Raw genomic sequence first — 14,908 nt, forward strand, 5'->3', positions numbered from 1 at the left:
CATAGGAAAAAAGGTAGAAAGTCATTACATTTGCATAAGGAAGTCCACTTTCCCTAAACTCCTACCTTTATTTATTGGTACACTTGACTCACCAAAATGCTGAATGTCGAAGACCCATCATTGTCATCAAACCCTTCATCCTTTTCCTCTCTCTTGTAACATTAATAGAGGCATAATAAATGAATGGGGAAAAGGAAATAAGGACGAAGAAAAGGAAGAGATCCATGAATATCCCTTCTTGACTCACGAAGGGATGAATCTTCATATTTTTTCCAGTAACTGACATCAATTCCTCCATCACTGAGTGATTTGTTGTGATCTGAAGAAAGACAGTGATTTGTATATTCATGGATGACAGGCTCCGTTTTCTTTCAGTCATCTCTTTTACTATGAACACGTAATGGGTCTGTGTGGAGCTGATCCTATCCCAACTTTTCACTTCCCTGTTCCGCCACTGGCCCGCTTGGAGCCTCCACTCTAGGCATCCCGAGCTGCACACAGTTCCCCAAATTTGCTATGTGCTTTATCGCCTCCCTGCCTAACCTTCCTGATGTTTTGCTTGTAATGTCTTTATGACATTATCTATTCAGCAAACCTCTTCCCTCAAGCTTCAGGGTAAAATGTCCTTTCAATGAGGCATTCTGCCATGGCGTCGTAGGCCAGGAAGCTTGTGCTCATTTACCTGGAAGGACTTTATGAACACCTCCATGACAGCCTACTTCTCCTCTTCCAAGAATTTAATTCTAGGCCTGGCTTCCTGAGAAGGTGTCTTTTCCGTGGAGAAAATTTCTATTTATATATATCTTCTATGGAACGTGGTAACTTAAGTAAACTTTGTTGTAAGGAAACCGGTGATTAAATGAAAGAACAAGGCTATTGATTTATATTTTCTTTGATGAAACTTTAAAAAAATTGATTTGAGAGAGAGGAAGGCAGAAGGAGAGAGAGAGAGAAACATCGATTGGTTGCCTCCTGTACATTCCAACCAGGGATTGAACCCGCAACCTAGGTATGTGCCCCAACCAGAATTGTTCCTGTGACCTTTTTGGTGTACAGGATGACACTCCAACTGACTGAGCCACATGGGCCAGAGCTGATGAAACTTTTGATGCTTCTAATACCATTAATCTGCATTGAATAGTAGTTTGCATTGGACATTTTTGTACTCACTTCTATAATAGCAGCATTAATGGCACCTTGAAGAGCCACAAAGCCTCTCTTCCAGGGTATTGTAACTCCACAGTCAGTATCTTCCCAATATGTTTCATAACAATGCGCTTTAACGGAAAAATGTATAACTGTTTTAAGAAATTATTTTTTATCCCACAGTTATAAAGACATTGCCCAATACTGACTTCTGAAAAGTTTAGAGGCATATTTTTTCTCATTTAATTTTTCATCAGGAATTGTCATTTCACAAGAAATAATTTCATTTTGTTCTTTATGGAAAGACAATTTTCCTCGCACTGACTGACCCGCAATGTCTTCCATGGCTCTCTCTTCTGCTTCACTGATCTGTCTATTACTATGGTAGCAGCACAGTCTTAGTTACTTGTAACTTCATTCTTTTCTAAAGAGCATCTTGGCTATTCTGTGCCCCTTTTAGAAGTATATTTTAGAATAAATATATCAATTTATATTTAAACATCTGTTATGGTTTTGATTGAAATACAATAGGTTCCTGAAGAAATCTGGGCAGAATTCATATCTGCAATAAATAAATTATAAACATGTAATATATGTATACATGCATATATATCTAGACATATGTAAATATAAGTATATATATATATATACTTATAGTGTGTGTATATATATATATATGCACACTAGTGGCCCGGTGCACAAAATTCGTGCACTGGGGAGGGTGTGTTCCTCAGCCTGGCCTGCACCCTCTCCAATTTGGGACCCCTCCAAGGATGTCCTACTGCCAGTTTACAGGGATCGGGCCTAAACCAGCAGTCGGACATCCCTCTCGCAATCCGGGACTCCTGGCTCCTAACCGCTCACCTGCCTGCCTGCCTGCCTGATTGCCTCTAACCACTCTGCCTGCTGTCCTGTTTGCCCCCAACTGCCGCCCCCCCCCCACTGCCAGCCTGCTTGCCTCCAAATGCCCCCCCCCCAGCCTGATCACCCCAAACTGCCCCCCCCTTGCTGGCCTGCTTGCTCCTACCTTCCCTTCCCACTGGCCTGCTCATCCCCAACTGTCCCCCTACTGGCCTGCTCACTCCAAACTGCCCGCCCCCACTGTCCTGATCACCTCCAACTGACCCCCACTGATGGTCTGCTTGCCACCAACTGGCCCCCCTGCTGGTCTGCTTACCCCCAATGGCCCCACCTCCCACCAGCCTGATCACAACTGCCCTCCCCTCTTGGCCTCTAACCGCCTCTACCTCGGCCCCGCCAGCATGGCTTTGTCCAGAAGAACATCTGGAAGGTCTCCTGGACGGTCTCCCAGTCTAATTAGCATATTACTCTTCTATTAGTATAGATATATTTATCTGTAAATATGGTTATGATTACAGATATGAGTAGGACCAGGTAAAATTTTATAGAATGGGCCTTTTATTACAGATGGTTTGCCATGTATGCATTTTTTCTAAAGAAGTAAAAATTACTTTAAAAAATGTTTCAGGAGGACTTTGAGAAATTTACAGTATCTGCTTTTCTTTCTAGAAAGTTGTCACTTTTATGCCAGAGTGAGAATTATTTGTATGCTTTGTATGTCAGCGTTGGGCCACTGTGACTGGGGGGCACTTAGCTTGACTTGAGAGTAATTATCTTGCTCACTGGCTGGGAGGGAGGGTGTGTGGCAGAGGAGATAAATACTTGGTTCTGGATTATTCATAGATTGCTGACTTTCTGGATTGATTGTGCAAGCCCCTCCTTTTATTGATGTCCACCTTCTATTGACAGACACTACCCTGTGAGAGAAATGAGATGAAACTCTCTTTCTTCTCATTGTAAAAAGCATTTGAATTCCTAAGGTGTGATAAGGACACCCAGCCATCCACAGTCAAGGTACACATTTTCATGGAGGATGTTCCCACTCTTGAATAAATTAAAACAATTTTTTTCTTTTAATTTAAACTTTCTTCTATAGCTGTTTTCTTGTTACTTAAAAGCTAATTGTTTTTTTTTGAAACTGCTTCCAAAGCTTTTCAAGCTGTATATGTCCTTGGAATGAATTTATAAATAAGAATTGAGCCCGGCCGGTGTGACTCAGTGGTTTAGCATAGACCTATGAACTAGGAAGTCTCAGTTTGATTCCAGGTCAGGCCACATGCCTGGGTTGTAGGCTTGATCCCCAGTACAGGGCGTGTAGGAGGCAGCCGATCAATGATTCTCTCTCAACACTGATGTTTCCATCTGTCTCCCTTTCCCTTCCTCGCTGAATCAGTAAGAATATATTTGAGAGAGAGAGAGAGAAAGAGAGAGAGAGAGAAGAGTATATATGTTTGTAAATAAGAAAACATGTATTTGATGCTCTTAGAAAGTCTTATTTTCTTTCATTAAAACTTGTGCAGTATAGGGAACTCCATAGATTCTCTTAATTTGAAGAAAGTTAGAGGGAAAGGTACTAATTCAGAGTTCCTTGGGAAAATGTGTCACTTATATATTTTTTTATGTTTATTTTTTTTAAATAAAAAACTGAAATATTTTCTATTCAGGAAATATATTTGGATCTAAATATCTTCTATAATTTTAACCCCAAAATATCAATTTAAATATTTTAAAAATGGTTGGGATGGTTTTGTTTTTTTTTTTTGTTTGTTTTTTTTTTAAATAAGTTAGGTTACTGGAGTTCTACATGTTACTGGATCACCTGGGGTAATTTTCTGATTTGAAAATTAAGAATTTTAGTCAGCGGGGAGGACAGGAGAATTTTTAAAGAACATATTCAATTTACTTTAGAAGCTGAACCTCTCTTATCATGTGACTTGTTTTGTATGTTTGTTAAACTATATTATCACATAAGCATTGCTGCTATTGGGACAAACAGTGACAGTTGATTCGGGTCATTTGAATGTCCACTGTCTGTTTTATTTTTTTTAAAATATATTTTATTGATATTTTACAGAGAGGAAGGGAGAGGGATAGAGAGTCAGAAACATCGATGAGAGAGAAACATCGACCAGCTGCCTCCTGCGCACCTCCTACTGGGGATGTGCCCGCAACCAAGGTACATGCCCTTGACCAGAATCGAACCTGGGACCCTTCAGTCCACAGGCCGACACTCTATCCATTGAGCCAAACCGGTTTGGTCCACTGTCTGTTTTAATTTGTCTGATCGTTTTGACTCTGTCATATGCTCAAACTTCAGTGGAGGTCATGAGAACCTATTATTTTTGCCTGCTCCCTCCTTTACTGTGGAAATATTCTTTTTTACTCAGAGGGACCCTAACTTTGATGTAAGGGATTGTTTCCGTTGCCAACTGTTTTCTTCCTTGCCAAGTAAGACAGTTGTTGTGAACTCTTCAGTGAAGCCTTCCCCAGAATATTTGCAGATGTGGTTGGGAAAAGTCATTTCATCCCTGATCTTTGCATCTCAGGTGCTGAGGTGCCGGGGGTACCATGGCGATCATGGGGAAGCAGGCCAGCCGGGGGGCCCGGGGCTGCTGGCTGGCCTGCGCCGGGGCTCTCTCTCCCTCCGATCCACAATGCAATCACCGGCCACAGGCAGCCCACACCCCCAGCCTGGGGTTGTTGCCTCACCTGCCGCCAGGCTTTCCAATGGTGATCACCTGCTGGGAGGCGGGCAAAGGCGGCCAGCAGGGCCGCCTTTGCCCGCCCCCCAGCTCTTGACTGCCGCCTGGGTTTCCTATCATCGTTCTTCCATCCTTTCCCTTTCGCCTCCCATGATTGTGCCTATGTATGCAAATTAACCGCCATCTTTGTTGGCAGTTAACTGCCATCTTGGTTGGCAGTTAATTTGCATATCGCCCTGATTAGCCAATGGGAAGCGTATCGGAGGTACGGTTAATTACCCTATTTGTCTTTTATTAGATGAGATATATAAAAAACTACAACATAATACAGTATGTTAATGTACCTCAAAATCACTGTACATTTTTGAAATGTGTTCATTGGCCTGTTGACATCACCACAACAGATAAAGATATTAAAATTCACTGCACTAACATCTATTCCCACATATGCCTTATGACATAAATTAAATAGAAAGTAGTGGAATTGTATAACTAGAAAGTTACCTGTATGGTCTCTGTGTTCCTTTCTTTTTGAAATTGATTCTTCCCGTGAGAATTTCAAATTATATGAGAATGTATTAGTAAAGATGACTCCTACTGCTCCCATAGGAAATTTTTCCATTACTTCTTCAATACTTTCTCCATCAGACAGTCCCAAGATGTCTGTCTCTGCCATTATAAGAAAGGAATATTATAATTAACTGGAGGCCTGATGAATTAAATTCATGCAAGAGTAGGCCTTCCTTCTCCCAGCTGCCAGCACGGGCTGCCCTCTGGCACCAGAGACCTGGGCTTCCCTTGCAGCCCTGGCTTCCTCCAGAAGGTCGTCTGGAAGGATGTCTGGTCTAATTAGCATATTATTCTTTTATTATTATAGATAATTTCTTAGGAGACTAATATCAGGTTTCACATTCAATTGCTTTTATTAAAGTTCTTTATGGAAATAAAATTAAATCAAATATCGATTTGGAGTAAGTCAGGCACAAAGTTGGGTACAGGCATTTCTACTTAAAAATATTTTCTTATTGATTTCAGAGAGGAATGAAGAGGGAGAGAAGATAGAAGCATCAACGATGAGAGACAATCATTGATTGGCTGTTCCTTTACACCTTGCACTGGGGATCAAACCACAACCCTCTCATGTGCCCTGACTGGGAAGTGAACTGTGACCTCCTGCTTCATAGGTTGATGCTTAACCACTGAGCCATGCTGACTGGTGGGACAGACATTTCTATAATTTTATCCAGAGAGTGCAATAATCAGAAAAATCAGAAAACATATAAAAATTATTTTCATATGTTGGAATTATTGAACCAATTTTAATTACATATAATATACCATATCAATTAAACTACTCACAGAAGAATTAGCATTACAATAATCTATAATTAGCATTACAATAAATCTAAAATTATATATATATATCACAATTAGGTACTGGTTTATATCAGGTAGAAATAACTATGTAACTTCATTTCTCTTTAACAAACCTTACAGTATGGTTAATATGCTGGAAAAAAAGAGTGAAAACTTAAAAAATATGTGAGTGCTTATGTTGATATCACTAAAACAATCCCTATTTTTTGCTAATATTGTGTTCAATGCCATATAGGTGCTTTAGTAAGACTGAAAAAAAATGAGAAGAAATGGAAGAAAAGTTCAGAATTGGGGTGGGTATGTCAAAGATCAAAGTGGAGGGAGCAGGCAGCATGTATTTTGATAGAATTAACATTTTCCCCCGGGATAATATTTTTCTTTTCTTTTCTTTTCTTTTCTTTTTTAAATAGAATATATATATATATATATATATATATATATATATGATTTTTTACAGAGAGGAAGGGAGAGGGATAGAGAGTTAGAAACATCGATGAGAGAGAAACATCGATCAGCTGCCTTCTGCACACCTCCTGCTAGGGATGTGCCCACTACCAAGGTACATGCCCTTGACTGGATTCAAACCTGGGACCTTTCAGTCCGCAGGCCGATGCTCTATCCACTGAGCCAAACCAGTGAGGGCTGGGATAATATTTTTCATTAAATATGTTATAATCATGAGTAAGTCTCTTAACCTTTTTTACTCAATTTCTGTATTTGTAAAATAAACTTAATATCAATTATTATTAGTACAGAATAGTAAGCATAGTACAGATAAATATAATACAGAAAAATACCATTAATATTACAGAGTAATATCCTATTACTATAGAATAAAGTCTACAACTCTAGCACATAGTAGCATTTCATGACTATTTATTATCATTATTGCAAATGACCTTACTGTAAAATAAAGATAATAACACATTCATTGTGAAGACAAACTCCATGTAAAGATCTAGCACACAATAGTCATTTAATGAATATTTATTATTGCAATCACCTGTGACTTTTAATAAAGGTGTTGTTGAGAAGCACATGTTCATGTCATTGGGACCCCTAGGAGGACACTGTGAAACAGCGTAGGAACAAACCCATCTCAGGGTAGACAGGAAGAGTAGGCCTCAGTGTGTCAGGCAGAGCAAGTTAAGATCTTGAATCAAAAGCAGATTCAGTGTTTGCAAGCAAGATGCACAATGTAGATATTCAGATTCAAGTGGAACTAATGGTGTGATGTTCCATGCGGCACCATGGGAAAGCTATGGAGGTCTACACCCACCCTCCTGGCCTGTGTGCAGGGAAGCAAGGACAGGAAAGAAAAGTCCACATAATCTGGGATGTGCAGTCATGAATACAGACTGCAGAGCAGGTGGACTTCTGGATACCGAGTTCAGATACGGAGTCAGAATTCAAACACAAAATGAATGGTTACTGGGGCCAGAGTGGAATTATGCACAGAGGTTGACAAAAAGAAGAGACATTAATTCTCTAACTTCCAGTGACTGGGTGGAACAAGAGTCACAGGTTGCCTTGATAATAATACCGCTCTTGGTAGGGAATTAATGGTGCCTAAAATTAATACTGAGTCCCTCCCAAGTCATGTTTTTCTGTTCTTTAAAAAAATTCGAGATTTAGTTCCATAAAAGTCATCCTTTTAAACTGTGCAATTTCATGATTTTCAGCATAGTCACAAAGTTGTGCAAGCAGTAAGACACTGTCAAATTATAACTCAATTCACATTTATGGGGCAATCACCATAGACTCCTCTTTGAAGTGTGCATTTATATTTGTAAAAAAACCCCAAAACTGCTGATTTTAATTGACTGACATCCAGTCTGCCTTCTAGTAAACACCCTAACATTTATCTACGATACTGGTCCTCTTCCATTCACATATCCTGTGGTTTGGATGTGGTTCACAGGGGGACCTGGAAACCCAACCAATGGACAATGACAATACTTTTCTCTCCCTATCCAACAAGATTAGTTCCTGACGGACCAAGATCCAGACTTATCTAAAGAAGACCATTTGTTTCATGGGTATATTTTCCAAAATTAGAACTGTTGGGAAAGATCTGTTTATGTGGTAGGGCTAACACAGGAGATTCTGAAGACTAACTCTGCGTCTTTTGGGGGGAGCCTACCTGTGAATGAAGGCAGCACACATTGCTTTAGACCCGAGAAGTAGACACATATTTCTTCCTCTGCTATTGACACTCACCTATTCAGCTGTGCTTTGATACTCTTTTTCCTGAAGCTGCACAAAAGATGCCCCTTTTCCTTACCACAGGATGAATTGGAACTCCCTCATTCTCAACTGGAATATTCATGAAAAATATAATACTGTTAATTTTATTTTAAAAATGGTGGTGAGACTCAGAGAAGTTGATGACTTGTAAAACATTCTATAGACATAACACAGAACTACTTTCGTCAAATGCTCTCTGACTCTATGTCCAGTTATCTTGCCTCTGCTCTAGGCTGCTTCTCCTCAAATTTCAGGAAATTGTCATAGACACAATCTTGAGAGTAAGAATGCTCATCTTATTTTTCATTGCTAAGTACCTCACCACTAAAGGGTGAACAATTAAAACTCAGAATACTCTTCAACAGAATCTTCAAATATAGTTAGATAATCATTTTGGTATTGAAAAGTGAGAATAAAATTCCTATAATCAAATTTAAGAGGAGAAAAGACTGGTTGTTTTTTGGATATAATAATAAGCAAATACTAGAGCAATCGTCTCATTCCAGTAACAAAGCTTCCACAGCTACAAGTCAACAAATCGCTAAACACTCCTCCTTTTCAACATCTACCCATTTGTGTAGCCCATGCTTCCCCCAAACCTACACAACATCAGCCGATTTCTTTGTTGAAAGACTTCACACTGCAAGTGGTAATCCCTTGCTTGGCAAGAAATACATTCATAGTTTTGACTTAGATATGGCCTCTTATGCTCTGGAAAGGGAAAATACATTCACATCTCTCATTACCTAGAAATGGTGACAACTGATATAGTTATGAACAAAAATACAAATTAAATGCACACACCTGCAGTCAAATGAACCAACTATTGACATTAGAAATTCCTCTTAGATTTCTAGAAAACTCACCATTTATACTGGAGGCCAAGGCAACTTTTTTCATTATCTGTTGGGTTATATTGGTGAGAGGTGTGTATGCAATCGTAAGTGTAGTAGATGGTTTAAATGAATCTACCCGTCCCAGGTCCGTGGTAGGCAGTGAAGAGAAATCAATGACTTGATGACTAATAGGATATAGGTACAAAGAAAGCAGTAGGAGCAATGAGCTCAACCATTCCTACACAATGCAAGAGAAAAAAATATAAAGAAAATGATGATTTCAAATAAGTCACCCACAATCATTTGGTCATACAGTTTGTCTCATTCACTTTTCTCATTTCAATATAGCCCACATTCTGAACCATTTACAATAAGGACAGTACAAATTTCAGCAGTTTGGGTAATATCAATGAACTATTACTAGGAGTTTATTTGTTTTGTTTGTGTATTTTTTTTGTTAATCCTCACCCAAGGACATTTTCCCATTGATTTTTAGGGAGAGTGGAAGAGAGAGGAGGGAAAGACAGAGAGAAACATCTGTGTGAGAGAAGCACATCAATTGGTTGTCTCCTGCCCAAGCCCTAACCAGGGCCCAGGCTGGGGAGGAGCCTGTAACCAAGGACTGTGCCCTTGACCAGAATTAAACCCAGAACACTTTGTCTGCAGGCGAGCACTCTACCCACTGAGCCAAACCAGCTAGAGCAGTGGTTCTCAACCTGTGGGTCGCGACCCCTTTGGGGGTTGAACGACCCTTTCACAGGGGTCGCCTAAGACCGTCGGAAAACACATATATAATTACATATTGTTTTTGTGATTAATCACTATGCTTTAATTATGTTCAATTTGTAACAATGGAAATACATCCTGCATATCAGATATTTACATTACGATTCATAACAGTAGCAAAATTATAGTTATGAAGTAGCAACGAAAATAACTTTATGTTTGGGGGTCACCACAACATGAGGAACTGTATTAAAGGGTCGCAGCATTAGAAAGGTTGAGAACCACTGAGCTAGAGCTTACTAGGAGTTTAAGTGTTTTGAACCACAGCACCAATGTAATGCATGCACTGATCATGCAATATGAGAGGCAAAAGTGGCAAGCTATTATAAATTATCAGTTGATAGTACTGTGGTGACCTACTCATGCTGTGCAGGCAGATCTCATTTTATTGCGCTCTGCTTTACTGCACTTCACAGATGGTGCATTTTTACAAGTTGAAGGCAAGACTCTCCACCAGCAGAAAGATTACCAAGAGCTTTATTGTGATCCTCACTTTATTACGGAGGCCTGCAACTGATCCCACATACCTCCGAAGTATGCCTGTATTTGATTCTGCTGAAAGTGCATGTTGTAAGAGACAGTTTCAAGGCATTGCACAATTAATGGCAATGTATTGGTTTCATGCCAAGATTCTAGCATTGGAGACTCAACAGTATGTTGGTGACCTGAGAAACACTATCTTGTTAGTTATCAATACTAGTCACTTAAACACTACCAATAAGAAATCACTCTATTCCCTAAAGGCAGGATTGTAGAAAAAATTTCACAATAGATATACAGTAAAATCCCTCCTTAGTGAAAAGTGCTACTTAGCTAAGACTATCTGATTTTCTTTTTTTAAATATGAAAGTTTAACCGGGATTTTTTGTTATATGGTATAGTTACAAGTTCTAATAATAATTTTCTTCTTGGCCTTAATCACATTTCTAAATTACCCACTATTTTTGAAGAGGATGATTTCCTTTTTTTTTTTTTTTTTTAGAGAAAGGTTCAAAAGAGAAAAGTGCCAATTGCTATTTCTGTGGGTTGATTTGTTTACCACATCTTCAGAATACCAGTATCCTAACCCAAGGATCTATGCGTGGGAACACTGGTAAAAACTGTGAACATTGCCCAGCTGTTGTTGCTCAGTGGTTGAGCATCGGGCCATGAACTAAGAGTTCACAGGTTCGATTCCCAGTCAGCGCACATGCCTGGGTTGTGGGCTTGATCCTCAGTCGGGAGCGTGAAGGAGGCAGCCAATCAATGATTCACTCACATCATTGATGTTTCTATCTTTCTCTCCCTTTCCCTTCCACTCTGAAATTAAAAAAATATACATTTTTTTAAAAAAGTGTGACCATTGACTTTTAAAAATTGATTGGGTTCTCTGCTGCTGACCAACTTCAGTGCCTCCAGACCTCAAATGATGAGTTTGTTATCAAAATATCTTGAGAAAGATTTCTTCTATTGTATAAAGGTGTTGTTTTGTTTTGTTTTATGGAGGGGAAATAAACAGAGTTACCTCCCAAGGAATGGACATTTTTCAATCATAAAGAAAGAAGAGAAACAGATATTGAATCATACCATTAAGGACTCCCTTTTCATTCTCCATTTTTTAAGCAAATTCTTGCATAATAAGGCCCCAGTTTGTTGACACACACTTCTCTCTCTCTTATTCATGTTGCCCTGTTTCATAAGAAAAGAAAAGGGGAGAAGGTAAAGCATATATGAAGGTCTTAATGGGGAAAAAAATCCTGCAAACACACAAACGAGCAGCCTGAGAACTCCAGTGTTCTGAATCTGAGTGCCTAGTACCTGAGTGTTCCAAAGTTAGCATTTTATTACTGGACCTGCTCCCTTCTGCCCCCATCTTTCTCACGAATAAGTTCTTGTTTTGGAGGATTTTTCTTTCATTGTGTTTTATACTCATGTTAAAACTGGTTTTCCTTTGCTTCTAGTTTTGCCCACTTTCTTACCTTCTGTTATATTTTATCAAGTTTTCTTTCTCCCTTCCATGTTTTACCTCTTATTCTAAAGATATAATTAAAAAAACTACTCTTTAAAAAAAATCTTTCGAAACTTTAAAAGAATTATTTATTTAATTTCATTGTTGTTTATTTAGGATGGTTATTTTGTATTTTAGTTGTAATTCCAGTTTGGTCCTGGGAGCATGTCAGTGTAGTATCCACTTACTCTGCCTCCATTTTGGAATCTGTCTGTTGTTCATCCTCACCCAAGGATAGTTTTTCCATTGATTTTTAGAGAGAGTGGAAGGGAGAGGGAGAGACAGAGAAAGGGAAACATTGATATGAGAGAGACACATGGATTGGTTGCCTCCCATACTTGCCTTGACTGGGGCTGGGGATTCAGGGAATTCAGTCTGCAACCGAGGTACGTGTCCTTGACCAGAATTGAACCCGTGACCCTTCTGTCTGTGGGCTGACACTCTAACCACTGAGCAAAACCACCAGGGCATAATGGTTACTCTTAAATTTTGGCTTTTCCAAGGGAATGATCTCTTCTTTTTCATGAAAACCTATCCCTTCATAAAAGAAAGACTTTCTAGGTACTTAACCTCTGCTGAAATCTAACCCAAAACATTCTGGTTATTATAAAATTTGGCTCAATCTCTAATTTAAAGTATAAATAAGTTAGATTTATTTTTCCTGGGTACTTATTAGATTTGCTGATAGACTGTATAGGTTCCTATGGGGAGGCTGTCATGCATTTGAGCTTGGGCTCCAGATGAGGTAGAAATTCCACCTGACTGCTCTCAGACAGGTGTTAGCTGGGTGAAAAAGCCAGAACCCTCTGACTTGTGTGAAGGCCAGCTTATTGTGAAAACAGTCCAGGGACTCTGCCCAAAATTTTCTGCAGAGAGCAGTGTTATGCTTCTGTAGATATTGCACCAGGAATACACAGTAGACCACAGCCCTCCTCCAGGTAAAAGTAGCAAGTCACAGTTTTTGCATATGCAACCTTGAGCACAGGAGAGAGAGGAGAGAGTGTTGGAGTTGTGGTGGTGAGGATTAGGTAGGGGAATTTATACATAGTTTTTTTTTTTCCCCAGAAAGGGCCCAGAATACCGCCCAGAAGGAGGTGCCTCAATGCCTAAAACTGCGCCACATCTTCCCATTGCCTCATAACCAGTATCACACAACACGACCTGCTGAGCCTGCCCTGAACACCGTGGGACGGGAATGCTCACAAAGCTCACTGCAGTAGCAAACTGTGCATCTGAGCTGATCTCTAGGAAGTAAGGGGATTCTGGGACGATCTCTAGTTTTCTGGGAAGCATGCCCGGTGACTCGGAAGACTAGGTCAGGACTTTTGAGCACAGAGCAGCATCTCCACCCTGAATTTGGCTTTTAAGTCCTGAACCTGGAGCAAGCAGTCTGCTCCCTCTATGTGTACACAACATTGGCCAGGGATAGAAAGCAGGCCGTTGTCATGGACTCCTCCATCGTGATAACAAGTGGGTGAGTGTGCCCCTGCCTGAAGCTCTCATTCCATTCGTGGAAGAAGATGCTGCCAGGGCTTTGCTATTTCCTAGATATAAAGCTCGAGAAATGGGTCTGGAAGCTGGTTCCCACATCAGGCTTATTAGCCAAGACAGGCTCAGAGGGCATTGCCAGAGGAAGAACCTACACGTGGATGCTTAATGAGGCTGAGAGGCAAGACTAGGGAGGAGAGAACTGAGTGAAGACGCTGGAGAGGCCATGGAGAGGCAGGCGGAGGGAGGAAGAGATTCTTGGAAAAAAGCATTTGGTGAGGGTGTCCAGTGAGAGGGGCTCAGGATCCCCATAGATGGTTCTAGTGCAGAGAATTCAGAGTAACCACTTAAAAAAACCCTCACCCCCTCTGATGTGAGAGAGACACATCGACTGGTTGCCTCCCATACTCTCCCCTACCCCAACCCACCCCCCGACTGGGGCTGAGGATTAAATTTGCAACCCAGGTATGAGCCCTTGACTAGGAATTGAACCTGTGACCCTTTGGTCTCCAGGTCGATGCTCTAATCACTGAGCAAAACCATCCAGGGCCAGAATAACCACTTTTAAAGCAACTGTGCAGGGCTGTGCAGGTGGGTAAACTGGCCCAGAGGGTGATCTCCTCTCAGTGGAATCAGCCACAGCCCAATGTAGCATGAAAATGTCAGTGTGGCTCCAGCCCCTTAGCCTTTCCATTGTAAGTTAGCATCGCCTACTGCATTTTTCCTGAACTTACATATGTTCTGTAGTTTATCCAAAGACTAACAACCTTTTTATACAAGCAGTAGGTAGTTTCAAAGGGTACCAACTCTGATCCTCCCCCTGTCCTATGGCTGTTGCATTCAGAGCAAAATGTTTACACTGCAGGCGTGTGAAAGCTCTGTGTCCTGCAAAGCATATGAGTGCTGGGATGAGGAAAAGCTGCACATTTCACATTTGGACCCAATACGTGGTGTGCACAGAGCAGAAAACCCTGGAAGGCAGCTTTCATTTCTAAAGTTCTTAGAGCCCGAGCGTGAGAGGCAGGAACAATAGACATACAGGGTGCGAAAGGCAGGTTCACCGTCTATCGTATGGAAAATGAGACAATAATTAGCAAATAATTATGACACAAGAACAAATGGTGTGCTTGGTGTTCTCACAACAGTCAACCTGCTTTTGCCCACCCCTGTGTTTCTGTAAATGTTTTTCATAAACAGACTCAAAGTCAGAAAAAGAAGTTTAGCACAATGCCCCCACGTTACTGTGCAATGAAAGTAAAGACCTTCAAAGACAATCTAGGTTTACAAATGAATTCTCAGTATTCTTAGTTCTCCGCAATCTCTGAACAGATTTCCGATTATTCCTACATTCAGTTTCTGGCTTAAAACCACATAACAGTTGCAAAACTTTAAAAAAAAACGTATGTTATAACTCAATGCTTTCATCTTTACAATTTTAACTACCAGATGTCCAAACACATCCAAATAGTCCATTCATT

The 14,908-nt window shown here is 40.3% G+C and overlaps 1 protein-coding gene across 1 annotated transcript in view; it reads right to left on the reverse strand.

Annotated features, from left to right (window-relative positions):
* Nucleotides 1-14,908, reverse strand: part of LOC308532426 (ABC-type organic anion transporter ABCA8-like) — a 54,284-nt gene that overhangs the window by 38,809 nt on the left and 567 nt on the right. The window contains exons 2-6 of the mRNA XM_081109874.1: nt 11,522-11,623; nt 9,200-9,407; nt 5,214-5,378; nt 1,171-1,277; nt 93-319 (exon numbers count right to left, since the gene is read on the reverse strand). Coding sequence (XP_080966000.1) covers nt 93-319; nt 1,171-1,277; nt 5,214-5,378; nt 9,200-9,407; nt 11,522-11,617 — 803 coding nt within the window. The 5' untranslated portion in view covers nt 11,618-11,623. The remainder of the gene's footprint in view (nt 1-92; nt 320-1,170; nt 1,278-5,213; nt 5,379-9,199; nt 9,408-11,521; nt 11,624-14,908) is intronic.

The sequence above is a fragment of the Myotis nattereri genome (assembly GCF_964212035.1).
Source record: "Myotis nattereri genome assembly, chromosome: 16".
NCBI lineage: Eukaryota > Metazoa > Chordata > Mammalia > Chiroptera > Vespertilionidae > Myotis > Myotis nattereri.